Source organism: Eleutherodactylus coqui, chromosome 13 (genome assembly GCF_035609145.1).
Source record: "Eleutherodactylus coqui strain aEleCoq1 chromosome 13, aEleCoq1.hap1, whole genome shotgun sequence".
NCBI lineage: Eukaryota > Metazoa > Chordata > Amphibia > Anura > Eleutherodactylidae > Eleutherodactylus > Eleutherodactylus coqui.
Genome location: NC_089849.1, coordinates 88,950,604 through 88,978,533, shown reverse-complemented (window position 1 = coordinate 88,978,533; position 27,930 = coordinate 88,950,604). Strand labels below are relative to the sequence as shown.

General features: G+C 45.3%; 1 protein-coding gene across 3 annotated transcripts; it reads right to left on the bottom strand.

The window, feature by feature from the left end:
* Window positions 1-2,059: 2,059 nt before the first annotated feature.
* On the bottom strand, window positions 2,060-26,230 carry RNF222 (ring finger protein 222). Of its 3 annotated transcripts, none has more exons than XM_066586340.1 (3): window positions 26,168-26,230; window positions 9,049-9,115; window positions 2,060-6,707 (listed from the first exon to the last, which is right to left on the bottom strand). In XM_066586340.1, the coding sequence occupies exon 3, from the start codon at window positions 6,680-6,682 to the stop codon at window positions 6,044-6,046; it is 639 nt and encodes a 212-aa protein (XP_066442437.1). In that variant the 5' UTR covers window positions 6,683-6,707; window positions 9,049-9,115; window positions 26,168-26,230; the 3' UTR covers window positions 2,060-6,043. The 3 variants fall into 3 exon arrangements, with proteins under 3 accessions (XP_066442437.1, XP_066442438.1, XP_066442436.1); XM_066586341.1 differs by having other exon boundaries at window positions 26,139-26,218; XM_066586339.1 differs by lacking the exon at window positions 26,168-26,230 and adding an exon at window positions 9,447-9,642.
* Between the last annotated feature and the right edge of the window lie 1,700 nt (window positions 26,231-27,930).

Here is a 27,930-nt window from a genome sequence, read left to right as displayed (position 1 = left end):
CGGTCCATTGCCGATTCCAGCCTCTTGATTGGCTGGAATCGGCACGTGACGGGGCGGAGCTACACGGAGCCTGCATTCTGCACGAGCGGCTCCATAGAAGAAAGCAGAAGACCCGGACTGCGCAAGCGCGGCTAATTTGGCCATCGGAGGGCGAAAATTAGTCGGCACCATGGGAACGAGGACGCTAGCAACGGAGCAGGTAAGTAAAAAACTTTTTATAACTTCTGTATGGCTCATAATTAATGCACAATGTATATTACAAAGTGCATTATTATGGCCATACAGAAGTGTATAGACCCACTTGCTGCCGCGGGACAACCCCTTTAACACTTCAGTCTTGCAGTGAGGAGGGAAGGTAGGTTTGGGACCCCCATTCTAGTGATCGGTAGGGGTCCCAGTGGCGGGCCCCCAACAATCACATATGTAGTGAATAGGTGATAACTGTCCATTTATGGAAAACCATTTTAAAGGTTTTGTGTCAAGATGTAAAGTGATCGCCTATCCACAGCGTATGATAACTATCTAATTGGAGAAGGTCCGACTGCTGTGACCCCCACCGATCATGAGACGGCGATCCTGAATGAATCCAGCAGTGATCGTACATGGGTGCTGCCGCTCTGTTCATTTCAATGGGACTGCAGTTTGTTCGTGCACCACAGGACATGTGACTTACATCGGCGTGATAGGGTTTTATTTTTCATCTTGGCACAACCCCTTTTAATGACTGGCAATCCTTCTAGCACGTAGGGATTGTCCAGTGCAGACAACCCCATTAAGTTCATTTTCCAAAACATGGTAAACAGATTTTGCTTTAGTCGTTTCATCGGATACAAACATTTGCTGAACTGCATCGAGTTATGAGGCCTCCAAATATCCCCGATGCCCAATAAACTGACTCTAATGAGGATTCCTCTATTAGCATTGGCTGATGCTCTGAAAAGTGACTGTGTGAAGCTTCAACACTGAAACATGTGATCCAAGGGCTCCTTCAGATGACCGTATTCGCAAGCTCAAATTTTTCCCGCGCGTTATGCAGAGAATGGGCTCGTTCTCACTGCCGTATTTTGTGCACGCATTTTGCGTGAGCGGGAAAAAAATTAGGACCTGCTCTATTTTCCTGCGTCTTTGTGCACCAAGGGCCCCATAGAAATCAATGGGAATGCGCATATGCACACTTAATATGCACGCATATGTGTAATTCAGTGAAAATAAGGACACACCTGGACCTCATTAGAATAAATAACCTTTAAATCACAGTTTAGTTGTTTGTGCCGATGTGCATCCAAATCTACAAAGGCCGTTTTCACATCCAGACGGAGGTTCCATCGCAGATCCGGCTGAAAATACCGGGCAACTGGGCGAAAGCAGGCGGACCCCATCTGGGTCAATATGGTCTGCCGGGGCTGTGCGGTTCTGTCTACAAATGGAACTGTACAGCCAAAGGGATTCCCCTTTTTTTGCACCCCTTTCAGGCTACAAAACGTCACTCATGTGAAAGAACCCATTGGAAACCATCGGCTCCACATACATGCGTTTTGTAGCCCGTGTGAAACAGGCCTAATACCTACAAAAAATGGCACATCTGCAGGTAGTCAGGCAAGCAGGCAGACCTGGGTGTAGCAGCGCTAGTGATGATACGGTACATTGAAAATGAAAAGAAACTCAGTCGATACATTTAATTTAAAAATCACTTTATTTCGGCATCACAGTAGTGCAATGTTTAATCATCACCTAAATTCTCTATAGCAGCTTCACATATCGTAGTAAACTGCAATATGTGTCGGTTGGTTAAAATGGACAACTTAGGGCCATTCACAGGGGTATATTATCTGTCTTTTCTCAATGGGACTTTCTAATGTTAAAATCTAGAGATGAGCGAGCGTACTTGGAAAAGCACTACTCGCTGGAGTAATGTGCTTTATCCGAGTATCGCTGTGCTCGTCCCTGAAGATTCGGGTGCCGCTGCGGCTGACAGGTGAGTCGCAGGGGAGAGCGGGCGGGAGAGAGGGAGAGAAAGATCTCCCCTCCGTTCCTCCCCGCTCTCCCCTGCAGCTCCCCGCTCCGTGCCGGCACCCGAATCTTCAGACCCGAGCACAGCGATACTCGGATAAAGCAAATTACTCGAGCGAGTAGTGCTTTTCCGAGTACGCTCGCTCATCTCTATTAAAATCGCATCGCACAAAAAATCACAAAAGCACAAACTTGCGATTTTTGTGTGATGCGATTTTAACATTAGAAAGCCCCAGTGCCGTAATAGCCCTTACAGAGCAAAAGTGTATACACCTGTGTGAATGAGGCCTTACTGAATACAGATTATATATATATAGACATATATAGACATATATAGACATACACGTGTGTGCATATAAATGCCATCATTAATTAGGCTTACTCAGAGGTATATGACTCTTCTTTTGACTAGTGATGTAGCTCAAGGAGAAGATTGTTTCACATTGTATGACTTGCAAACTGAAATACTTTTCTTACATCGATATAACAGACAATGATGCCCTATTGCACTTTAAAAAGGCTGCCAGTTAAAACAAGAAACTTGGTTGGGCTTTTCCAACCCCCATAAATATCTAATTTATTACCTTACTATTGGACGCAGCTGCCGTTTCCCTGAGTTCCTCCTTCAGCTGGTCACGACCATCGGCAGTCCCTGCAGTGGACACTGCACTATAATCCTAGCTATCAGTGCCACCCGTGCATGCACTTGTACCAGCTTTTTGGCCAGGACATGCACCCAGTTTTTCCATCTCCAGCCAATCTGGACATTTCCCTGCTCCTTTAAGGCACCCTCCCCCCACTGGAGAGTGAGCAATATGTTCCATTAGGTTCTGTGAAAAGTGCTATTAGCTCTGATTGTCTCTGCTTTTGTTTTGAGATGTGCATATTCACCCAGCTTTCCCTGACATCTGCTGTCCTGACCTCCACTGTCCTGATCCTGGGCAAACAACCCTCTTCAATTAACTTAGGATTCCCTTGAAGGGTGTATAAAAGTGGGTTTTCTAAACCGGACAACCCCTTTAAGAACATTGATCTAAATCTGACAGTAATTCTACTTCTACCAATCAGTTTTCATTATACTGAAGCTCATAGGATGGTCATACTTGATTCATCTTATAACTCAAAGCGATGATCTGACAGATGAGTGGACCATGTAAGGGGAGAAATCGGACAATTTTGTAAAAGCATTGTATGAAGAACACAATCCTCCTTTTTAGCACAGATGAAAATCTTCTGCCTGTCTACCAATATAGTTTTACTGACTTGGCCCATAACTTTAGACTAAGGTGTGGAGGGCAACTACAGAGAACTGGCTTTTCTGAGGTTCCAAATAAGGTTCAGTGTATCCATATTAAAGTGGAACTGAACTTTCGGAAAACTTTTGATATGTCATGAAAACAAGTTAGACGTTTTGCTAGCTGAGGCTCCCATCATTTATAATGAAGAGTCAGAAGTACTCAGCTGTTTCTCCCGTTTAAACTGAAGGCAGGCTCATAGAAAGTGTATAAGCCCGGTTAACGAGGAGAGACAGTGCTAGGCTGGGCACTTCTGAATGTATAGTTATATTTTAAAGCTAACATACAATAACTCTGTAATTACTCCTTTAAATCCAGATTCCATTTTTGAAAGTATAAAATTAAATCAATCACCCCTTTGGCCACAAAATTAGGTGACACCGAACTTTTTGAATTATACCCAGCATGCCTCCTTCAGAATTGAAGTCCAGATGAGCACACCGTATGGAAGATGGCATTTATAAAGAGACCTTATTGACGAGTGGCTAAGGACTAAAGGCGGTCATACACATTAAACAGAAGTAGGTTAATGGTTGAACCACCATTGAACGAGAAATTGGTGAGCAATCGTATAGCAGTTGCAGCCGTACAGCTTTTAGTCCATACTGGTCATCACAGTTATACAATCTGGTCATACATATTCAATGGCATTGGGAGATGGGCAAAAGGTCTTTTGGATGAATAAGGGACCTTTCACACAAGATGGAATATTCCTCAACAGTGTTGCGGAAAATGCCCTCCTACGGAATATTCAGCCCCCAAATCTGCAAAGCTAACAAATTGAAAATAGCATTATCCTACTGGCAATTCCACATCAAAATCTGCAGATTTTGGTGCAGAATTCAGGGATGGCATATTCCACAACGCTGTTGTGTAATATTCCATCCCGTATGAAAGGTCCCCAAAAAAGCTTTCATTTGGCTTTCAGACCAAAATGTCAAACATGGCCAACTTATCTCCAGATGATGAATGTATGTCATCAGTTTGCTGAAAGCATGTTTCTCGAGAAACGAACGTTTTGGTTGAAATTGTCCATTTTCATCAACTTTAAGGGCGCCCACCCACTGGCGATTTTTTTTTCTTTGCGTTTTTTCTCAAGAGCAATTAGAATTGAATGTACTCCTGTCCACTGGCGTTTTTTTTTGCGGTGCATTGCGATTTTTAACATAGGAACTGTCAGTTGCATATGTGTCCTTATTTTTCTCCTAATGCACCCATGAATGTCAATGGAAATTAATGGAAAAGGCGCGAAAAAGCCGCGAAAACGCCGCAAAAAACGCAGCGGGAAACGCGCCGAAAACGCTGCGTTTTTCACGCACGAAAATCACAAACGCCAGTGGGTGGGCGCCCTTAGTCTAAAATGTATGGGCACTAGAGATGAGCGAGCATACTCGGTAAGGCGATATACTCAAGAGAGCATCGCCTTTTTCAAGTACCTGCTGGCTCGTCCCTGAAGATTCAGGGGGGGGCGCGGTGGTGAGCGGGGGGTTGCAGAGGGGATCGGGAGGGAGACAGAGGGAGGCATCTCTCTCACTCTCCTCCCTCTCGCTGCCCCCGACCCCGCGGCCGCCCGAATCTTCAGGGACGAGCCAGCAGGTACTCGAAAAAAGGCGATACTCTCTCTCGTATATCGCTTACCGAGTATGCTCGCTCATCTCTAATGGGCACCTTTAGAGCCACTTTGTGACTACAAGATGTACCAGTGAGGAATATTGGAAGATTTGGCAAATATAATGTCAAATAGAAGCTCAACTCTCCATGGTATGAGGCCTCTTGCACCTTTAAGAGCTTGTCAAGTATTAGAAAAACATGGCTGCTTTCTTTTAAAAAGAGTGCCACATTTGTACATAACTTGTATCTGGCATTGCAACTCAGCTCTGCTGAAGCGAATGAGCTAGAACTGCATTACCACACCCAATCTGTAGACAAGTGAGGCGCTGTTTTTGAAAGCAAATCAAACGCTTCATTAATTTTCACATTCATTATTTTGGGACTCCTAGAGTCTCTTACACAAATGGACAATTGTGAGGAGCGAACTGTATGTTAACACAATTTCTATTTGTTAAAAATGTCTCAGATGTACATAAGATATTGTAGTCAAATATTTCTACCTATTTTACGTACATCTTTAAGCAATCTACGTTTGAAAGCCCCTTTAATTGTTGACAATCATACAGTCTTCAAGAAGCAGCTATAGATCAGTAGTATGCGATCTAATAGAACATTACACCTGCGATGGTTGACCTGTTTCAAGACTTAGGGCCCTTTTACACGGGACGACCTTTTGGGTGCAGATGTCCGAACGGGCACCCGAGCAATAATCGTTCTTGTGCTTTTACACAGGAATGATCATTGCTAGTGAATGGAGTTAGAGCGGGCTGGAGATCGTTCTGGTCTGCCCTTAGAGGGGTTTTCCTCTGGCCAAAATTTAACCCTGGAAGGTTCCATGTCTCATTGAAGTATCTGACAGTCCAACACAAACTTATATTGTATTACATCCACCCACCATCTTTGTCAACAGCAAAATCCACTCTCGGTTAATCCAACGTACTAAACACGCCAAACCAAGATGACATCCTTCACTCTGACTATGTGATTCCTGCAATACTCATATGAGGAAGCAAAACATGTCTCGCTATGATGGTCACCTCAGTTGAGATGTTTTCTAATACATTGAGTGGTGCCAAGTACACTTTTTCTCCTGGTCCAATACCTTCAAAAAAAGGGCAACCTTGTCTTCATGTTTTCTTGACCAACAACACCCATGGCAGAACTGCCGCTAAGACAGCTACGAGAAATATCAATAATAGGATCATTATTAAAGACGGGGAGTGACAACAGTTTACCCTGGCATCTACGTGGGGTGTTTCAGAGCTGGTTGTGACCATGTCCTCGCTGCTTTCCATGGGTTGGCCTTCATCACTGATGATAAAGACTTGAGACCCACAGGTATGGCCTATTAGATCTGGGCCGGGATCCCCAGAACAAGTGCATCGGCAAGGGTCTTGAGAACTATGTGACTCGTTTGTTTCAGGAATAGGTATGATCAAGACGTTGGGGTTCCCTATTATAGTAGAATGTGTTAGACAGGAAGGACTGTGAGGAACCTCTAAAATCTGATTGAGCTCTCCAGTTTTTGGCGGCAAAATAAGTCCCCTTTTGCTGAGGAACGTCACATAGCGGCAAAGTGGACATATGATATTCTTCTTTATGGAACCCTCTTGCTTGGCCGTCATGAGATACTTCACCAGACAATCATGGCAGAAAGAATGACCACAGCTTAGCCTCCGCTCAGAGATATTGGGGTTCTGTAGACGCTCGTAACACACAGGGCACTCGTTGGTAGGGGCCTCTTTGCCACTGTCTGCACCCGACATGGCTTTCAGCTTTTTTGAATTTTTCCTACAAAGCAGAAGAAAAAGTGATTTATGAGATTATTAAGTATTGGCATCATTTTACTTAGAATATATTATTATATAGTATATGTTACTTGGATTGTGTTTTGAACTGGAGGGGGGGAGGGGCAGGTATGTTTGTCTGAAAATGTTGCAGAGGGAAAATTGTTTACTACTGTGTGTCACTTTCTTGCATTTGTGGCTTACACTTCTAAGGGGGCACTATAGCTGTAGGGGCTCATGCCTACGGCTGTGACAGACTCCGTCGACGGAATATCGCAGCAGAGTCCACCACGGTGCCCCCCCAAAATCCCCATACTTACCACTCCGGATCCTCCATACGCGTCCTGCATGGAGGGCCGGCGCGCATGTGCAGAACAGCGCATGATGTGCCCGGCCGTAAGCAGGGCCGCGTATTCACGCGATACTTCCGCTGTGCTACAGCGGAAGTAAAGCGTGACGACCGGTTACCATTGACTACAATGGAAGCAGACTGTACATGTTCCCGCGGCAAATAGAACATGCCGCGGGTTATTTCATGCTGCGGAATTCCGCAACGTGAGCATTGAGCTATTAGGTACAATAGCGGAAATCCGGCCGTGGGCATTAGCCCCAGGCAGTATGTTAGGGCACTTTGGCTGGGACTGTTAGGACAGAACTGTTACATTGTTGGGGGAGCTATGGCGGGCACTGTCATGACTGCAGTGTTATAGGGCACTGCAGCTGGCACTGACAGCAGTGTTTAGGAGTCTGGCAGCTGATACTGTTGTGACAACTATTAAACAGTGAACAGTAGCTGGCATTGTTGTGACAGGGTTTGGGGGCACAGCAGTTGGCACTGCTAGGAATACTTCAGCTGGTAGTGTTTTGGTGCTTTGTGTTTGTCACTATATTGAGCCATTGTTGCTGACACTATAATGCAAGCCTCAGCTGCTTCAGACCTCACTTTAAGCAGAAAGAGGGCAATTCAGTTATTTAGTCAGTGATTAACTTGAAGCTCCCCCGTCTCCTTCTAAAAGTTCTGCAGCAGCTGAGGTGTGTATTAGAAAAAATAATCCCCCCAGCTAGGCTTGCTTGCAGCAATGTGCTTCTATAGGGTCAACCTGCCATATCATGCAGTTTCATATATGCTACCAAAAATAATTTCCAGGGCGATGTGCTAAGCCTGTCGTGTATCATACTATCTGCTGAGCCTGTGTGTCTAAGCCTGTCATTTATTATACTATCTGCTGAGCTTGTGTATCTAAGCCTGTCATGTATCATGCTATCCGCTGAGCCTGTGTATCTAAGCCTGTCATGGATCATGCTATCCGCTGAGCCTGTGTATCTAAGCCTGTCATGGATCTAAGCCTATCATGTATCATACTATCTGCTGAGCCTACATATCTAAGCCTGTCATGTATCATACTATCTGCTGAGCCTGTGTATCTAAGCCTGTCATGTGTCATACTATCTGCTGAGCCTGTGTATCTAAGCCTGTCATGTATCATACTATCTGCTGAGCCTACATATCTAAGCCTGTCATGTATCATACTATCTGCTAAACCTGTACATCTAAGCCTGTCATGTATCATACTGTCTGCTGAGCCTGTGTATCTAAGCCTGTTATGTATCATACTATCTGCTAAACCTGTACATCTAAGCCTGTCATGTATCATACTGTCTGCTGAGCCTGTGTATCTAAGCCTGTCATGTATCATACTGTCTGCTGAGCCTGTGTATCTAAGCCTGTCATGTATCATACTATCTGCTAAACCTGTACATCTAAGCCTGTCATGTATCATACTGTCTGCTGAGCCTGTGTATCTAAGCCTGTCATGTATCATACTATCTGCTGAGCCTGTGTATCTAAGTCTGTCATGTATCATACTATCTGCTGAGCCTGTGTATCTAAGCCTGTCATGTATCATACTATCTGCTGAGCCTGTGTATCTAAGCCTGTCATGTATCATACTATCTGCTGAGCCTGTGTATCTAAGACCATTATTGTGTAATCTTCTCTGTTCAGATAGTATATCTCATAGTGATATTGCTCGGATCAGCTTGTGTATGTAAGCCCATTATGCATGATACTATCTGCTCTGAATAGTATCTAAGCCGATCATGTGTGATACAATTTCAGAGAACTGCCCAGAACATTTCCCACCATGTACAACTGATATAATCTAAGTCCATTTTGTATGATAATTAAGAAATGTAAAAGAAAGAACAGCAGACATAAAAAGTGGCCAAATGAAGTCATTGTACCTCTAAAGTATTGTTATTATATTATGTATAAAAAGATACAAAGTAACACAACAGAGGACGGCTCCACTGCCAACCTGTCAGTCATTAATAGTGGGACTTACTGCTTGTGGCCCTGTAGAGTCAAAGGTCTGGAAGCTTCCTGAACGTCTTCTCCTCCGTCAGGAGAATCTAAAAACAGAAGACGACAACTGAAGGTGAGCAGGGTGTTTTCCACCCTCTGCAGAAGGCATTTTCCTCTTCATCCAATGCAGCAATTTGAGGGACTGACATGAATAATCACTGAATGCTGCTTAACCTGTTTTTTGCCTACTGGGTTTGGCATGGAGCTGGGAGTCTATCCATCTTTTCCACTCACCAGTGAAGCTCAGTAGTAACGTGGCTGCTCTGGTATCACTGAAATTTGCACTAGTTACTCATTATTTTCTTCTCTGCAGACTGGCAGCGAGCCCATCATTGTCTGAGCAATTAAACGCGTCGTTAAAGAACATATAAAACTTACAGGGTTTCATCATGTACGAACGATGGACCGGAGATAGGAAATCCATGGTGAAGACATGGAGATAAGGCTTCCTAAGACTGGGGATGTTTGAGCAACCTCTGAAAGAAGACTTGGAAGAAGGCGGGGACAGGAATTTGGATGAGTGACCCAAACTAGTTTGGAACTTTCGAAGCAGATTATTGGTGATCCTTGACGTGACCCATGCTTTTGTAACTGAGCAGATTAGGACACCGGGTAGAAAAGTTGCAAGACAGCAGTTCTTAACTCCTTAAGGACACAGCCTAGTTTGGTACTTAAAGGGAGTCTGTCAGATGGAACAGGCTGTCCATTCTGCAGACATCATGTTAAAGAGGAGGTGAGCAGACTAATGTTTATGGGGAAAGATTTAGTAGAACTTGTATTTTATTCATTTAAATCTCTAGTCATTGTGGGCTGAACAGTCCAATGGGCGGAGCTATCAGTGATTGACAGCTACTTCTGGAGGACTTTGCATACAGAGATAGCTGCAGTCACTGGTAGCTCCACCCACTCGACCTCGAAGCCCATAATGAACAGAAAGTTACATGAATTAAATATACGTTATACTGAATCTTTTTACACAATACTATATAACAATCTGCTCAGCTCCTCCTGCTCTATAACATGGTAGATGCAGAGTCCATTGCATTTTTAATGAGGCAGGTTCCCTTTAAGGACACAATGATTTTTCGGGGTTTCCCGTTTTCAAAAACCGTAACTTTCTTATTTCTCTACCTGGATAGCCATATGCAGACTTGTTTCTTGCATAGCAAGCTGTAGTTTTTATCGGTACCAACTTGTCCTTAGGTGGTAGCCAATGTTATAATTAGCAAAAGTGCTAATTCACCTAAAATGACTTTTATGTGCTGAAAAATCACACTAAAGTGCTGCTCACTAAGGGCTCTCACTTCCTTCAGATTTGCTGTCCACTGCCAGTTGTCACATTAAAAATCAATCTCTAGAGACACCAAGACAGATTACAGGAAGGGGGATATTTTTGCTCACTGCTGTCTCATGCTGCCCATAGAGGTCTATGGAGAGTAAGGAGTTTGCTACTACAGGGAAACAGAAGCAGAGAGATTTGCACAGAGAAGTGGCTGTAGCTTCTAGTAAGGCTGCCTGTCCACGGGCGTTGCGACATCCACTGCGGGATCCGCCACCCGGCAGACGGATCTCCGCGGTGAGCCTATCTGGAGAATCGCGGCAATTCGCAGCATGCTGCGATTTGCCGGCCCATGAGCGGAGAATCACTATTATTCTCCGCTCACAGACAAGGGCTGCGCTTTCCATAGCAACGCTATGGAAAGCGTTCACTGCGTTCACTGCGGCCGTGGGCAGGCAGCCTTAGGCCTCATGTCCACGGGGAAAATCAGGCCCGCTACGGATTCTCCATGGAGAATCCGTAGCAGGTCCCTCCTGCCCCGCAGACGTGAGTGCTTAAAATAAGAACTAACTTACCCGCAGCGGACCGGAGAGATCTTCTCCTCTTCACGGCCGGATCTTCTTTCTTCGGCCGACAGGTGTGCTCGGCACGCCGGCTGTGTGCCGTGCGCATGCGCCGTGCACATCCGCCGGGCCGAAGAAAGAAGATCCGGCCATGAAGAAGAGAAAACTGCCCGGTCCGCTGCAGGTAAGTTATTCTTATTTTAGCTCTCCCGCGGATCCGGACGGCTTCCATAGGCTTCAATAGAAGCCTGCGGGAGCCGTCCCCGCGGGAGACCCGCACGAAAATGGAGCATGTCACATTTTTTTTCATGCTCCATTTTTTTTAAAATTCCCTTTTATTGACCATCCGCGGGTATTTATCTACCCGCGGGTGGTCAATGCATCCCTATGGGGTGCGGATCCGCACGCGGGTGATCCGCTGCGGATTTAAAATCCTAGTTTGCCCGTGGACATGAGCCCTTAGTGTTTTATCTCTCCTCACTGCTGGAATCATATCAACACTGCTGGGTAAAGGCCCTTTGACATGGGCTGATAAGTAGTTCAGGGGGAATCTAGCACACCATCAGTGGTGTTCATAGGCTTGTGGCATGCATCAAATGAGTCAGCAGAGGGATCCTATGGGTGGACTGCATCGGCTTGCTGGTTGTCAAGTTTAGACGGGAGAGAAAGGATCAGCAATAATCTGTACATTCAACGAATCCTGCTCGCAGCGTTAGTCCAAACCACACTTACATATTTGATGTCTGCCCTTAATCATAGCATAGCCCAGCTATGATTAAGAGCAAAAGATTTTACCTGCGGATTGTTGCAGATTGTTTTTGTTTCCAGCCCACATCCATTATACATTCCCTATAATACACACAAATAGCGGTGCACAATGCACGCTCGGGGACTTATCCTTCAGCACTGCCTTAAATAACTAAATCATACAAATCAGCAGGAAAATAAAAGTGTAAGGCCGCCTGCAGATGGGCGGAAATTCCACGGCGGGATTTCCCGCGGAATTTCCGCCCGTGAAAGCTGCCATAGGATTGCGTTAGCCGCGCGATTTGGCCACGCGAAATCTCGTGCGGCAAACAAATCGCGTCACGCTCTATTTCTGTGGGGGCTCGCAGAGCCCCGCACAGAAATCTCACTCCCCGGCTGCCGGCTCCAGTCTGCGCATGCGCCGGCTGCCCGGCAGCCGGCACATGAAAGAGCCAGAGCTACAAGAGCGGGTGAGTGCCATGCTGCTCCCTGCAGAATTCTCGCAGCCGGATCTGACCCGGCCGTCTGCAGGCGGCCTAAGATAGAAAAACCAAATCATACGGTCAGGCACAGGCATACCACCGTACAGTGGTCATATAGCGGTAATATACGGGCAGTGAAAGGCATGTAGTTTCGAATTCTCCTTCAGGCCCACATGTATGAATTGCGTATTCCACGAGTGAAAGGAAAATCGCAACATGCTGTATTTTACAGCAGAGTCCGCAACCATAGAGCCCATTGTACTCTATAGTCACGGATGTACCCGCAGCCCATACGCAACTACATTGCGTATGGGCTGCGGGTACCTGCATCATCGCTAAGTGGTGGTGTGGGTAATACAAACAAACAAAAAAAAAGCTGTACTGCACATGACCGCCTGCATGCCTCCGCAGCCATACGTAATACAATTACACACCGTACACAGGGTCACCGGCCAGGCTCACAACCGGAATTCACTGCGGCCGGTTTTGAGCAGTATACCGCCAATTGCAGCTGCCGATGGTGATTGTGTGATGCCCCGTCTCCTCCCAGTCCGAGATGCAGCTGGGAGAGGAAGATGAGGAAAGACAGAAGGCGCTTGCCAGCACATGTATTGTCAGTGCTGCAACAATGTGTCTGGCTTCCCTCCATTGGCCAATACAGTCACTGCAGCGGCATTGTAGACAGCAGGGGCTGAGGCCTTGCCCAGGCCTCGCCCCTGAGTGAGGGCACAGATGGTGGCCATACTGGCCTTAATTGGGTTTTAGCTGTGCCATGAGGGGAGTGCAGTGGTTGCAGAAGAGGTAAGAGCAGCGAGGTGTACTGCTCCATCATTACCCAGTATTGAGAGGGAGGTCAGAATTAAGGTCTGCAGAGAGTGTAGCGCCAGCCAGCGAGAGGGGTGACCCGAGCACTGTCCTCAGGCAAGGGGAGCAGCACATGAAACAACCAATGGTAGGGCCCAATGATTCAGGGACCGTAAATGACCACAGACCACATGGAAGGAGAGGGTGTCTCCCTTCCCACAGGGGACTCAGTCTTTGAAGTAGAAGACGAACGCTGCTAGATGCGTAAGACTAGTCCAACCACAGTAGTGTGGCACTGCACAGCGGAACGCGCTAGTAAGAGATATTGTTTACGTGAAACAGTAATGCCGTAATGTTGAGTAGAATGTATGGAGATGTTGACTCACACCAGAGGTGCATTTGTGTCCGCTGTGTCGCGGAGCTCCGAGATTTAGTGACAGGCTCTGGCATCTACGGTGTATTAGGCCATGAGGTTGACATGCTGCGGCCCTTTGGTAATAATAAGGAGTACATTGATCAGAATGAAGTACCATGAGGAGAGTGGTTGGCGATGATAAATATAAATACAAGTACGAATGTCTTATCCTGCCGAAGTAATCCCCTTAAGTGTAATGGACATGGTGGTGGCAGACGATGAGTAGAGGAGATGCATTCTGCACTTATGGAGCTATGATCCTGCATGCATGGAGACTGGTATATGGAGACATACGTTATAAGTGTGAAAGTCCAGGTAATGATATGCAATGTTTCAAATACCAGTGCTCTCCTATGAGTGGAATAGTTAACCCTTTACCAGTTTTTAAGTACAAGTTTATTTATAGTGTGGGAGTGCAGTACACAGAGTGGCCTGCAGAGGGCTAAAAACAGGTACTTGACTGCAAAAAAAAAAAGGGTTAACAGCTGTGGGTGTGGCAGGAGGAAATATAAAAAAGTGTCATTTCCTGTAACACTCAGGAGAGAGTATCAGCTTAGAAGAGCTAGGAAGGCTGCAAGCTTGAGGTCTAAGTTGGACCAGTGAGATCCTATGGGATCTGTTTGGGAACCGTCACATGTCTGATTGAGGAGGATGCCCTCCAAACGCCCATGACGGGCTAGTGACGGTGGCCCAGTGGGTTTGTGAACCCTAAAATTATTGACTGTGTATGATATGCTGTTCAAGTTTTGCTGTACCGTAATGCATACCATAAATAGGGACTGGGATGTATTTAAAATGGGGGGAGGGGGTGGTGGGGGGCATGACTCATCTGGATGGCTACAGTGAGTCATTACATGATATCTGAATTTTATGTACTATTTTATATCCTGTGGTTATGATTTCCATGCCATATCGCCATTATTAAACCAGATAATATTCACATTTTATTACAGCAATTTTATTGATTGTTGTCTTTTGATTTTTTTTCCTTTTTTTGTTGTTTTGGTTTTGTACCGTTGTTCTGTTTCGTGTCCTCTTAGGCCTTTTCAGTTATCGACATTACCCTATCAGTCACTCCCTCGTATTACGTGATTTTGAATTGACTGTGTGACAAACTTTTTACTTTTCTTCCACTCGGAGGCATTGTTTGTTCCATCAGATGAGTAACTATGTACCATTTAATGGATTTACTGTTATTAACCTTACTATTATTATTGCGCTTATGATTCTTATTTGTGACTGTAGGATTACGATTACTTTTACTAGTTTCACTATATCCTGATTATATTTTATGTTTTCTCCCTACCTTTCTTCTGATTTTTTCTTCCATTCCATTTTATCAATACTATTAAACTTATACATTTTTCTATGCACTGCAGCTTGTCTTGCCCCAGCAATTAGTGAAGAAGAGGTTGTTCCTCAAAACGCATTTGTTCTGCTGGTTTTACTCCTTATATAATAAAATCTCTATATCTCATCATCACCAATCTTTGGAGTCGTCGCGCCTTGAGCCATTTTTCTCTCACTCCCACTGTGTACTTCTTGACCTGTCTTGTACAGGTAGACATCTGACCGGTAGCACCTCCCATGTACAATTGTACCACTATTCACAACAAACTATACTATGCAGTAGAGTCATCTGTAGGGATGACCAGTATAGTTATCTATAGGAGCAGTAGTGCCATCTATAGGTGCAGTAGTGTGATCTATAGAAGCAGTAGGGTCATCTATAGGAGCAATAGTGTGATCTATAAATGCAGTAGTGTGATCTATAGAAGCAGTAGGGTCATCTATAGGAGCAGTAGTGTCATTTATAGGTGCAGTAGTGTCATCTGTAGGGATGGGCAGTAGTGTCATCTGTAGGGATGGGCAGTAGTGTCATCTATAGGTGCAGTAGTGTGATTTATAGATGCAGTAGTGTGATCTATAGTAGCAGTAGTGTGATCTATAGTAGCAGTAGGGTCATCTATAGGAGCAGTAGTGTCATCTATAGGAGCAGTAGTGTCATCTGTAGGGATGGGCAATAGTGTCATCTACAGGAATCAGCAGTAGGGTCATCTATAGAAGTAGTAGGATCATCTATAGGAAGAGTAGTGTCATCTATAGGGATGAGCAGTAGTGTCATCTGTAGGGATGAGCAGTAGTGTAATCTATAGGGATAAGCAGTAGTGTCATCTATAGGGATGAGCAGTAGGGTCATCTATGGGTGCAGTAGTGTCATCTATAGGAGCAGTATTGGCATCTATAGGGATGAGCAGAAGTGTCATCTATAGGGATAAGCAGTAGTGTCATCTATAGGAGCAGTAGGGTCATCTATGGGTGCAGTAGTGTCATCTATAGGAGCAGTATTATCATCTCTAGGGGTGAGCAGTAGTGTCATCTATAGGGATGAGAAGTAGGTTAATCTATAGAAGCAGTAGTGTAATCTATAGGAGCAGTAGTTTCATCTATAGGGATGAGAAGTAGGTTAATCTATAGAAGCAGTAGTGTAATCTATAGGAGCAGTAGTTTCATCTATAGGGATGAGCAGTAGGGTCATCTATAGAAGCAGTAGTGGCATCTATAGGGATGAGCAGTAATGTCATCTATAGGAGCAGTGGTATCATCTATAGGAGCAGTAATTTCATCTATAGAGATGAGCAGTAGGGTCATCTATAGAAGCAGTAGTGTCACCTATAGGAGTAGTAGTGTCACCTATAGGGATCTGCTACATGGGCTCATTAAAGAGCAAGTAAACCGAACACTGTAGCAACGAACCGCTCAACGCAGTAAGTTCTGTTTTTGTTACTTTCACCAACACCCGGAGCGCGGGATTCTTTTACCTGTGTTTTCTTCCGTGTCCTGTCTGTAAACTCAGTTCAGGTCATCAACAATATACAAAGATCTGGAGATTATTACATTTACCCGGATATGGGTCAGTGCCCTCCGCCGGCGCAGCAATTACTTCACAAACATAAAAATATAATAGAACGTAGTTTCCTCTTCTTGTTTTACCTAAACATAATTGTGAACTCTGTGGCTGAGCAGAGCCTTGTAGGGTCAGGAGTCGGAAAGAACAGAGAGCTACCATAGAGCCTTGTAGGGTCAGGAGTCGGAAAGAACAGAGAGCTACCATAGAGCCTTGTAGGGTCAGGAGTCGGAAAGAACAGAGAGCTACCATAGAGCCTTGTAGGGTCGGGAGTCGGAAAGAACAGAGAGCTACCATAGAGCCTTGTAGGGTCGAGAGTGGGAAAGAATAGAGCGCTACCATAGAGCCTTGTAGGGTCGGGAGTGGGAAAGAACAGAGCGCTACCATAGAGCCTTGTAGGGTCGAGAGTGGGAAAGAACAGAGCGCTACCATAGAGCCTTGTAGGGTCGGGAGTGGGAAAGAACAGAGCGCTACCATAGAGCCTTGTAGGGTCGAGAGTGGGAAAGAACAGAGCGCTACCATAGAGCCTTGTAGGGTCGGGAGTCGGAAAGAACAGAGAGCTACCATAGAGCCTTGTAGGGTCGGGAGTCGGAAAGAACAGAGAGCTACCATAGAGCCTTGTAGGGTCGGGAGGGGGAAAGAACATAGAGCTACCATAGAGCCTTGTAGGGTCGGGAGGGGGAAAGAACAGAGCGCTACCATAGAGCCTTGTAGGGTCGGGAGTGGGAAAGAACAGAGCGCTACCATAGAGCCTTGTAGGGTCGGGAGGGGGAAAGAACAGAGAGTCTTGTAGGGTTGGGAGTGGTAAAGAACAGAGAGCTACCATAGAGCCTTGTAGGGTCGGGAGTGGGAAAGAACAGAGCGCTACCATAGAGCCTTGTGGGGTCGGGAGTGGGAAAGAACAGATCGCTACCATAGAGCCTTGTAGGGTTGGGAGTGGGAAAGAACAGAGAGCTACCATAGAGCCTTGTAGGGTCGGGAGTGGGAAAGAACAGAGCGCTACCATAGAGCCTTGTAGGGTCGGGAGTGGGAAAGAACAGAGCGCTACCATAGAGCCTTGTAGGGTCGGGAGGGGGAAAGAACAGAGCGCTACCATAGAGCCTTGTGGGGTCGGGAGTGGGAAAGAACAGATCGCTACCATAGAGCCTTGTAGGGTTGGGAGTGGGAAAGAACAGAGAGCTACCATAGAGCCTTGTAGGGTCGGGAGTGGGAAAGAACAGAGCGCTACCATAGAGCCTTGTAGGGTCGGGAGTGGGAAAGAACAGAGCGCTACCATAGAGCCTTGTAGGGTCGGGAGGGGGAAAGAACAGAGAGCTACCATAGAGAAAATGCTGGAAAATCACTTAAATACCAGTTACTCAACATAGTGTTCTATTGGCTTCTATTGCAGCAATACAAATTTACTGCAGGTGAAGGACACCTCAGTCATGCAGAGCAGAAACCTTTGCCTGAAGTGTCTTCCTGCTCTGACTAATGGGGAGCTCAATCAATGGAACCTTTTCTTTATCTCAACACCCTAGCAGGCAGTGGTATAGCTCGGCTTTCCTTCATCTGGGGCAAAGATTCAGTTCACTTCCCTAGTCCTATTGTAAGATTGCAGGTGGATAACAACAATAATAGAGAGACTGGGAGGGGAAATCTTCTCAACTTTACTTAAAGGGGTTTTCCAGAACTACACTATTGATGATCTATTCTTGGGGTAAGTCATCAATAGTTGACTGGTGGGGGTTCTCTGCTTGGAATCCCTGCTAATCAGGTGATTGAAATTACACCCAAGTGCCACTTCCCAATGGGAAAATGCCCTTTGGCATGCAGTCCATACTTCAATTGGAACCATCATTCTCTACTCTATCACAATATCATAGCAAAAGGATCATTTATTGCAGAACACTGACCCCTTGATGGGAGGCTCTAGTACCCTGTTGTACTGCCTCTAGCTTTGATACAAGATGTGATACGGGCAGTCATGGAGCCTCCAGTACCCTGTTGCACCACCTTTAGCTTGGATACAAGATGTGATACTGGCGGACATGGAGCCCAGTTGGGCCGCCTCTAGCTTGGATATAAGATGTGATACAGGTGGGCATAGAGCCTCTAGTACACTGTTGTACCGCCTCTAGCTTGAATACATGATGTGATATGGATGGGCATGGAGGCTCTAGTACCCTGTTGTACCACCTCTAGCTTGGATGCAAGATGTGATACAGGCGGGCATGGAGGCTCTAGTACCCTATTGTACTGCCTCTAGATTGGATGCAAGATGTGATACGGGAGGGCATGGAGCATACAAGTTCTGTATGGTATCAGTTGGTATATCGCTCCCCATTTGCTGTAACTGAGTCTCTAGATCATGCAAACTCATAGGCTTTCGAAGTTGGCATCCAAGATGGTCCCATACATGTTTTATTAGTGATATGATCAGCCACGGAAGTGTGATAATATTGGGGAGGCATTTCTGTGACCCCTTTCTGTATGCGGCCAAGCATTATCCTGCTGGAAAATGCCTCTTGGAAGCCGCCATGAGAGGAACACATGTGGCTGCAGGATGTCCTGAACATATCGCTGAGCTCTCATTGGCCCTTGAACCACAACTAGGGGTGACTGACTGTCGTATGTTATGACCCCCGACCCCCCCAGACCATTACACCAGCATTGGGGGCACTGCGCCGCTCCGCAGCAAAGGCAGCATTGAAGTGCTTACCCCTATGTCTTCAGACACAAACACGGCCATCGTCAGTGCCCAAACTAAACCTAGATTAGTCGCTGAAGACAACACGGTTTTACTTCATAGCATCCAGTTTAGTCATTCACTACACCACTGCAAATGAAGGTAACATTGGGTGGGTGTCAAAGGCAATACATGTAATTGGTGCCATGAGACCAAATGTCCTTCAGCTGAGTGCCTGGAAATGGTTCCAACAGACACAGGGCTGTAACAATGGCGCCACCTGTCTCTAGATGGTAGACAATAAAACAGTTGGAGCTGCTTGTGCTTGTCGGATGATCAGATGATCCTCTCTACTGGTGGTCTGCCGGTGGCGTCCTTAGCCCAGTCACCTTATGTTCGTGCCCAGTAGAGATACCACATCTGCAAATTTGGCTATACAGACTCTGTAATATTATTGAAAGATTGTGCCTTACTTGGTGCATTGCACCACATAGTAAAGAACAATTGTTACATTTATCAAGCCTTTGTCCGCAAGACCCTATGTTTGGCCATGTACTTGGCTAACAAGACATTAGTTTTGGCCCCCTTCTGCTGGGCTATGCAGGTACACCATATTGCTGTAGCAAGATATCTCTGAATTGCAAGTATAAGTTTGGATACAACTTGATGCCATCAAAAGCTGCCAATACACATTCAACAGCTATTGACCCACAGCTATGCCCCATGAACATGTAACAGCCTGAACATATGGAAGCCTCTGCTTAAGCTAAAAGTGATTTAGAGAGTTTAAAGGACTGCATGGGGAATACGTACAATGGAAAGTCACCAGGCTTCACCAGCTTTGGCTTGTAGAGACAGCCTTGTTCCTATCAGCATACGCTGCCAGTTTATGGTTTGGCACTGGTTGAGAAATTCTAATAATAACAGAAGGAGTATTTTATGTTGTTTTCATATGTATATCCTTCCAAAATTTGCTAAAGTCACACCTGACTTTACTGCTGGGTACAAGGACATTATATGACTACAGACTTTAGAGGGAAGCTCTAGCAGAAAAACTGTCTGAGACCCTCACCCTTTGCGAGAATGGGACTATATACTTGCCTGTACAATAAATGCTCATCCCTACAGATGACACTACAGACTATAGTTAAACACAATAAATATACCCTGCCTTGAAGAGCCTTTAACTTATTGCTTCCTGAAGATGTCAGTGAAGTCTGAGTATGGTTCCGACAAGCCACACAAATCCTGCAGCACAGGCCAAGGTCAAGGTGGTCGATGACTGGCAAGCAATGATTGTTCCCTCAACTGGGTAATCTGATCAAGGTTTTAGACTATTATTGAAGCATGCTTTTGAAGCTACAAAATTCCCAGGAGCAGAGGGCTGATGGACCCCTGAAAACTATAGGAGATCTGTTCCTTATGGAGAGCCCTAACGTACAGGATCAATGGAATGTTGGCAAAGCAGATGACTCTATGGAGAACTGTGCTGATAAGAGACAATGGGTAGTGGTCTCTCCAAGAAGGCTACAGGAATCTGATACTCCAGTGTTGTACTGTTACTGTCTACGACTGATGTAGGTAGTTTTCAAAGAACCAGAATCTAAGAAGTCTTACACTGTGAAGCGGACCCCAAAAATAGCCAGAGTCACGGTTAAGGTGGCTTTCTACTTAGGGTAGCATCTCCTATTTGCCCTGGGTGCTAGAGTTTCCTGGCTTTATTGGACAATCCAGCAAAAAATGACTCTTGCCCCTGCAATATAGGAATAGTTTGTTACTATACTGGTTTTGGTGTTCTTCTATGGAGAGCTTGAACCTCTCTATCTGCCTGGGCTCTTCTTGGGAGAAAGAAGCAAAAGTCTGTAGAGGTCTTTAAATAGTTGGTGACAACTAGAGCATGTGATGGACGTGTTCAGTTTTTTCTTGCCTTTCTCAGAATTTTATGTCATGCCAGTTGGCCAAAATAATAACATCATTCAGTGATATTGGGAGGTCATGAATAACTCAGCCTTGATGCATCCAGCCAGTCTTTCCCAGAAGACTGGCTAGATGCACCAAGTTCAGTTTGGTAGTATGGAACTGAATGGCATCAGAACTTAACACAATACTACAAGCAGACAGTGAGCAAAGTTGCCCTATGAAGCTTGGGCATTGGATGGAGCAACAGTGTTTTGGCGTGTGCTGAACTGGTGGCGAGCAGGGTCCCGGGCACGAAGGACACCAACAGCATCACAGCAGGGATAAGCACAGGTGAGTAGTGGTGGTGGTGGTGGGGGGGGGGGGGGCAGGCAAGGCTGAGAAACGCATGACAATGATCTGTGAAATAGGGACAGAGATATTAAGAAGGTTAAAGTTAATAATACAACGCTAGAGACCTCAGTGTTCTGACACATCATCACATTCATAGATTCCCTGCACTATAGCGGCAGAGACTCCACCATGGCGGGGGGTTGATTGTACTCTTTAAGCACATAGAGGGGCTATAGAATTCAGCGTACTCACCACGGGGAGCTCTCAAAGAGAAGAGTGTGAAGCAAGATTACAGGAATTTGTAATAAAAGAATTGGTTTATGGAAATATGCTTATGGCAGGTGGATCATAGAAGGAAATCCTGAAGAAAGCCTAGAGATTTCCATCAAGACCACTTAAAGGAAACCTGTCACATGCTATAAGCACCATAAACTTAGTTATGGTGCTTATACGACAGGGCCTGGGGAGTCGGAGGGGGGTGCATTTTTTTATGATTACAGGGCTCCACATTCCTGTTCTGTCACTACAGGAAGTTGGTGCCCAGTCTGTCAGTGTGACTCTTTTCTACAGCCAGTGTGTATGGGCTCCCATAGAGAACAGTGGGAGTGTGTACGCTATCACTGTTTTCATGCTCCGCCGATATGCGCTGCCCCTCTGATGCATTGCTTTACATCAGTCCACATGGGCGTATTTCCGCGGTGTAAAAGTGCCCGACCGGCCAAGATAGTGCATTTCGGGCCGGGCGCATTTACAGAGAAGGGAGGTGGAAGGAAGTTTAGCAGCATGACTGTTAAACTCCCACCCCCTTTCCTGCTCCTCTCGGTCCCTTGCTGGCTGCTTGCAATAGGAGGGGACAGGGGCGGAGTTAAGATCCGCCTCCTGCCATTGCTGGCTCCGACAGGGGGTGGAGAGGGGGCGGGAGCTTAATGCACTAGCTCCCGCCCTGCCCTGCCTCCTGCCCTTGCCGAGAGATGGCAAACGGAAGGGAATGGGGAGACAGCTTAGCAGAGCTAAACTGTCTCCCCCCCGCCCAACGGCATTGCGGTCTTGGCGCTGGACCATGTGAACTGGTGTTGAAACGTTAAGATTTGTGCACCCGTTCATGTGTTTTAACGTCACCGGCGGACGAACGTAAAAACGCTGACGCCAGTGTGAATCCAGCCTAACAGAGAATCACTGCAAAGAGTGCCTATTATTTTAGAGAATCTCTAGTGGAAGTTAAAAACATAGACATTCATTAATTTCAATGGGTAATGATTAATAATTCACATTTCCTATACTGAGGAATCCTCTGTGATTATGGTAGCTTGTAGACACCAGTCGGCCTGTATCATGGAAAGAAAGGACAAGTCTACAAAGACTTGTTCTAAAACTTTTACTATCAGTAAAAAGTTTTAGAACACCTCAATTTTTCCAGTTATTTTTTACATTAACATAGTTCAAGTCTGGCAAACAATGTGAAATTTTTCAAAAGTCCAAAATTAAGTTAAAAGCATAAAAATATCATTAAATTTTAACCTAAAACGGCCCAATAGTCTGAATTTAACTATTTTAACCAAATGGCATTTTTTTCAGCGAACGAGACAGAAAAGCTGCTCTGCAGCACAGAATTCAAATTATGGTTTGAAATTGGATGCAAACTATTCCTACAGGAGTCTCAACTTTTGTAGATTACTTTCAAACCCTCTGATTTTATATAACCAGTGTTGGAACAGACTGCATTACAACAACCTCTAGAGCAGAGGCGTAACCTGAAGCTCCTGGGCCCCAATACAAAACCTGTAACAGGGCCCCCAACTATAATGCTTTATTCATAGTACTGGGCTCCCTCTATGGTGAAGAGAGGCCTTATAGGCCCCCTAAGGCTCCTGGGCCCGGGTGCAACCGTATCCCCTGCATCCCCTATAGTTACGCCCCTGCTCTAGGCTAGGCTTTGGATAATTTTGCTCTTCAGGACAGAGCACATTGCTATCATAATGGCAAGAAAAAGTCAATTAGCCAAAAAAAGAGAATTATAACCCCTAGAAGTGTAGGGGTGTCCTACAGAGAAATTGCCAAGAAAGCCAAGATGGCAGTAAGCACATATACCATCAAAAGGCACTTGGAATCTGGAGGAATCTCTGACAGAAAGAGGCCTGGAAGACCAAAGACCACTACAAAATCAGATGACAAGCTTTTGAGAGAGTCAACAATTTGCTTGATCAGCGCCTCACAGCACAAAATCTTCAAGCACACCTTAATGCAGCAAAAAATAAACAAGGTTTCATTTCAGCTGTGAAGAGAAGACTTCTATTTCCAGATCCGACAGGTAGAATATCAGTAAGAAAACCACTGCTATGATTGCAAAGACTTGCCTTGGCCCAGTAAAGAGAAAGAGTGTAATACCAAACCTGGCCACTACAGTGAGATCGGAGCTGTGTACTTCCTGCAGAAATCAACTCAGTATATGAGCACAACGGCCTGGTGAACAACTGATCAGTGGTAGTCTTATAGAACAGAGCTTCACCTATCTCCTACTGATGACCTATTTTAAGTTTAGACCATCAATAGTGGACAACCGCTTTAATGACTTCCTTGTGTACGTGTGTAGTAAGTAACATGCATACAACTAGAATTAGGCAATTAGGCAACGTTCCAGAACCATTCCTCAACTATCGAGCCAAAACATTAATTTGTCAGTGAATCATCACTTGAGAAATAATTTTAGGTCATGCGTACCAAGTCCACGTGCAGAGCGGTAATACACACTATTATAATAGTATTAGCGACCTAAATGAAGCTATGCGGAGAGGAATGTGAATGAAGTTCTTCATGTTCTGTGTCTTTGATGGTCGGCAATAGGATATAAATAAAGGATAATATTAATAATAACATACTCAGTAACAATGTGCGGCTGATGATAACAGCGGAGGTCCTATAAACATCGCGGTATGAAAGAAATCTACAGGAAGCGCCTCCTAACAATTCACAATGCTACCATCGTTAATCCGGGCCCTCCTATTAACCTCTCCCAAGGATCATGTAGCATCTCGCTGGAGTCGGCTTCATCAACCTCACTAAATCTGCTGCTTTCTGGCTTCTGAATCTGCATTTTTCTGATTTATGCTAATTTCATCCAGGCGAGTGCGATATCGCGCCCATGCAATATTACCGTGGAAGCAGGCGATTATGTGTCAAAAACGCCTCCATCACGTCGGGGAAGTAGCAATTCTCTGATGCGTTTTTCATCCACCCTGAAGGATCAGCAAGTGTTACCCATTGTCTTCAATGGGAAACCTCGCATCGCACTCATGTGCCTCTCCCACGCCGTGTGATGCTTTTTCCGGTCGCATTGCAAAAAATGGGTGAGGCGTTTCGCAGGAACACCCATCCGTGATTTTTTTCAAAAACTGCTCATGTCTATGACCCCATTCAAGAGAATGAGGTTCATATTTGTGCGAGATTTGTGCATCTCGCAAAGCAAAAATCTTCGCTCGATTTTCTCGGACGCGTGAAAGCAACCTTATAGCTCGTTTACATAAGCGTATTTTTCACGAGATGCGCAATCCAGTGAAAAAATACGCCACATGTGTACATTTGCGCAGCTCAAGAGCCTAATGAAAGCAATGGGCTTGCGTATATGTGTGATATAGGCAGAAGACCTTCGTATTCGCTGCGCATATACGCAAAAAGTCACATTGGTTTTGTGCAGATTTTTTACTGTGTGCCAACATGTGGTGTACTTGCCTAAACACATACGTGGCGAAGTGGGCGAAATACACCTACGCCACTATGAACCCAGCTTAAAGTGGTGAAGGAATTGGACAACCCCTTTAATTTTTTTTTATATCATCTTCTCCTCTTCATCAGCTCTTTATGGCAGCCTGTATTCTGTAAATGGATTGCTCAGAAAGGCTTCAGTGATCTGCTGTTGGCTCCTCCCCAGCAGTCCATTCATTGATTAAGGGGGGTTTCACACGGGCGAGAAAATCTGCCGCAATAGTCAGTAAAAAAGCAGATTGTGACACCAATGATTCACAATGTTTCCTTCCCATCTGCGATGTTTTCACTCATGCGATGTTGAGACAATGAAAAATCGTGACGCGCCCTATCTTTCTGCGTTTTGCCTTTTTTTCATCTCTCATGTATCTCTATGGAGCCTGAGTTTTATCGCATCGCAACACAACAAACATGCGATTTTAACTTTAGAAAGTACCATTGACTTTTGTGCTAAAAAAACACGTGATTATCGTGGGCGGCAGCGATGCGAGATTATTCTCTAAAAAAAAAGCATCAAAAATCACAGTGATGAAAGACTCGATTTTGCCGCAATTTTCTCGCGGCAAAATCGCGAACGCCTGTGTGAAAATAGCCTGAAGGCTCCAATAAACAGCATCTGCAGGGCAGCAGCGGGGGGTATTCTATATACATACGGCGTGGATGTTATAGTGTCTAGTAAAATCATGGACATGATCTCTAAATGCGGGAGATACCAACTGTATATAGAACTAATTAACAGTATGTATTATTAGCATTAATGAACTATTATTAGCAGTATTTATCAGCATTAATGAACTCCTCTATTATTAGCAGTATGTACGATCAGCATTAATTATCTATTATTAGCCCTACTAGATGCTTACATTGAAAACGTATTGAATGATACATTATTTTTGCTATAGATTTATTCATTGTTCTACTAGAACTCTAATCAAAACAACAACAATAATGATGTCAATAACCACAAAGATACTAAATACGAACAGGCAGCTTAGATGGCCCTATGCTAATTGCTTCCTTTCTACTAACATTGCTACATTAAGACGGAATTCATAACATTGTAGTAATAATAGCAACAGTATCACATGAATGCATTGAATTACCATTCGGATGATATTTGCCTAATTTGGCATAAATGTATATTTTGCTGATAGATTCTAGAATATTATCTATTAGTACAGTCATAGGCACTGACATTGTATTCTGAGTTGTTCTCTCCGCTACCTGTGCGCTGCCTCCCGTCACCCTGCGGTCCCACGTGGAGATCCGTCTGAGCTTCATCTGATAAACTGTAACTCCTGAGATCCTTGTCATTCCTTGGACTCCGCCCCTCGCCTAGATTATAGGGCGTGGACTGGATTCCCAGCACTCATTATCACGCTCATAGACTACAAGAGATATCTGTCACATGTCATATCAGAAGTTGTTCCGCCTCATAAGTACCATGCAACGTGCTAAGAACTCTGTGCCAAGGAAATGGCAAGGGAACTAAAAAAAAATGGGGAACTTCCGTGATAAAGTGATTATTAGAAAAAATGGGTCAGGGATATGGAACAAAAAAGCAAAAGTTAATGAAATGGGGCAAAAATTAGGGCCAGTCCTCAGGGTGTGTGACCTGTGCGGTTTAGCGCATCGGATCAGCTGCCCTTGCAGTAGGGGAGTCGAAGGGTCCTTTTACATGGGACGTGCCAGCAATAATCGTTCCTATTCTTTTACACAAGAACGATCATCGCTGGGTGGTTGGAGGTAGGGCGGACCGGGGATCATTCCGACGCACTGACCTCCATTCACCATAAACAGGCAGTCGTTCATAAGTGATACTGCCTGTTTACACGGCCGACGCCGAACGAGAAGCGAACGAATTCTCGTTGGTCATTTACACGCCGCATGCGTTTATACTGAATGATAATCCTTCAGAATGTCGCTGGATGTGGGGATGTGAACGATTTATCGGCCCGTGTAAAGGGGCCCTAAGAAGATCTGGGACCTGAGGTCCGTAACCACTATGAATCATGAAGTGAACTGCATAGCAGCATTGTTAGTATATGAAGTCATGCCTGGAGCTCTTGTACAGTGACTGTATGTTGGTATCATTTGAGCACTCAGTAGTGGAATGTACTTAGGTATTTGTAGTACCGCTACTTAAGCACTATGTAGTCTATTTCTTCTGCAGTGTTTGGTGGAGGTGTAAGGTTTTTAGCACAGTTGGATTCTTTTGAATGGAGTCATACACATAAGCGATACTTTTTCCGCATTGAACTGCAATGCGATACGAGAAACAAATCGCGGCACGTCCTATCTTTGGGCGTGCCCTCACATACCATATTGTCTGGAATGGGGCCAGCGGCAGCTTTGCGCCATGTGCTAGGTGCACGGGGTGTAAAGCGATGCAAGGTTGCCCATTGAAAACAGTGACAGCTGCGTAAAGCATCACTACTCCCCTGAAGTGATGCGAGGAGGGTTTGATATAAAAATGTCTCACATCCATGGGGATATTGATGTTGGCGAGTGCGCTATCGGGCAGTGATTTATGGCCTGAAATCGCACTCGCCCATGATGTGTTTCACATCTGCGCCACGAGTTCCTCCCTTTCGGGGAGCAGGAAAGGGAAACCCCACGACTGAACATCTCCGTCTCTGGAGAGAACCGAACAGCACTGGGTGGACCCCATTGACTATAATGGGGTCTGCCCGCTTGGCACCCAGCTGCTTGACTTTGGAACAGAAGAAAGAACGCCTCATGCAGCACTTTTTCTTCCAGTATTTTCATCCGTATCTGTGGCGGATCCTCCGAATGGAGGTTGCAATGCAGATGCGAAACCAGCCTCAATATATGGTGCTTAGAATTAGGTAGTGTTAGGCTGGGCTCACACTGTTGTATCCGGAATCTGCTACGGACCTCCAGTAGCTGTGAGACCGGCCGTGGCCCTGTGTACGGCTGTTCAATACACTGCACTTGACCGCGTACTAACACAGGCAGTCGGGCAC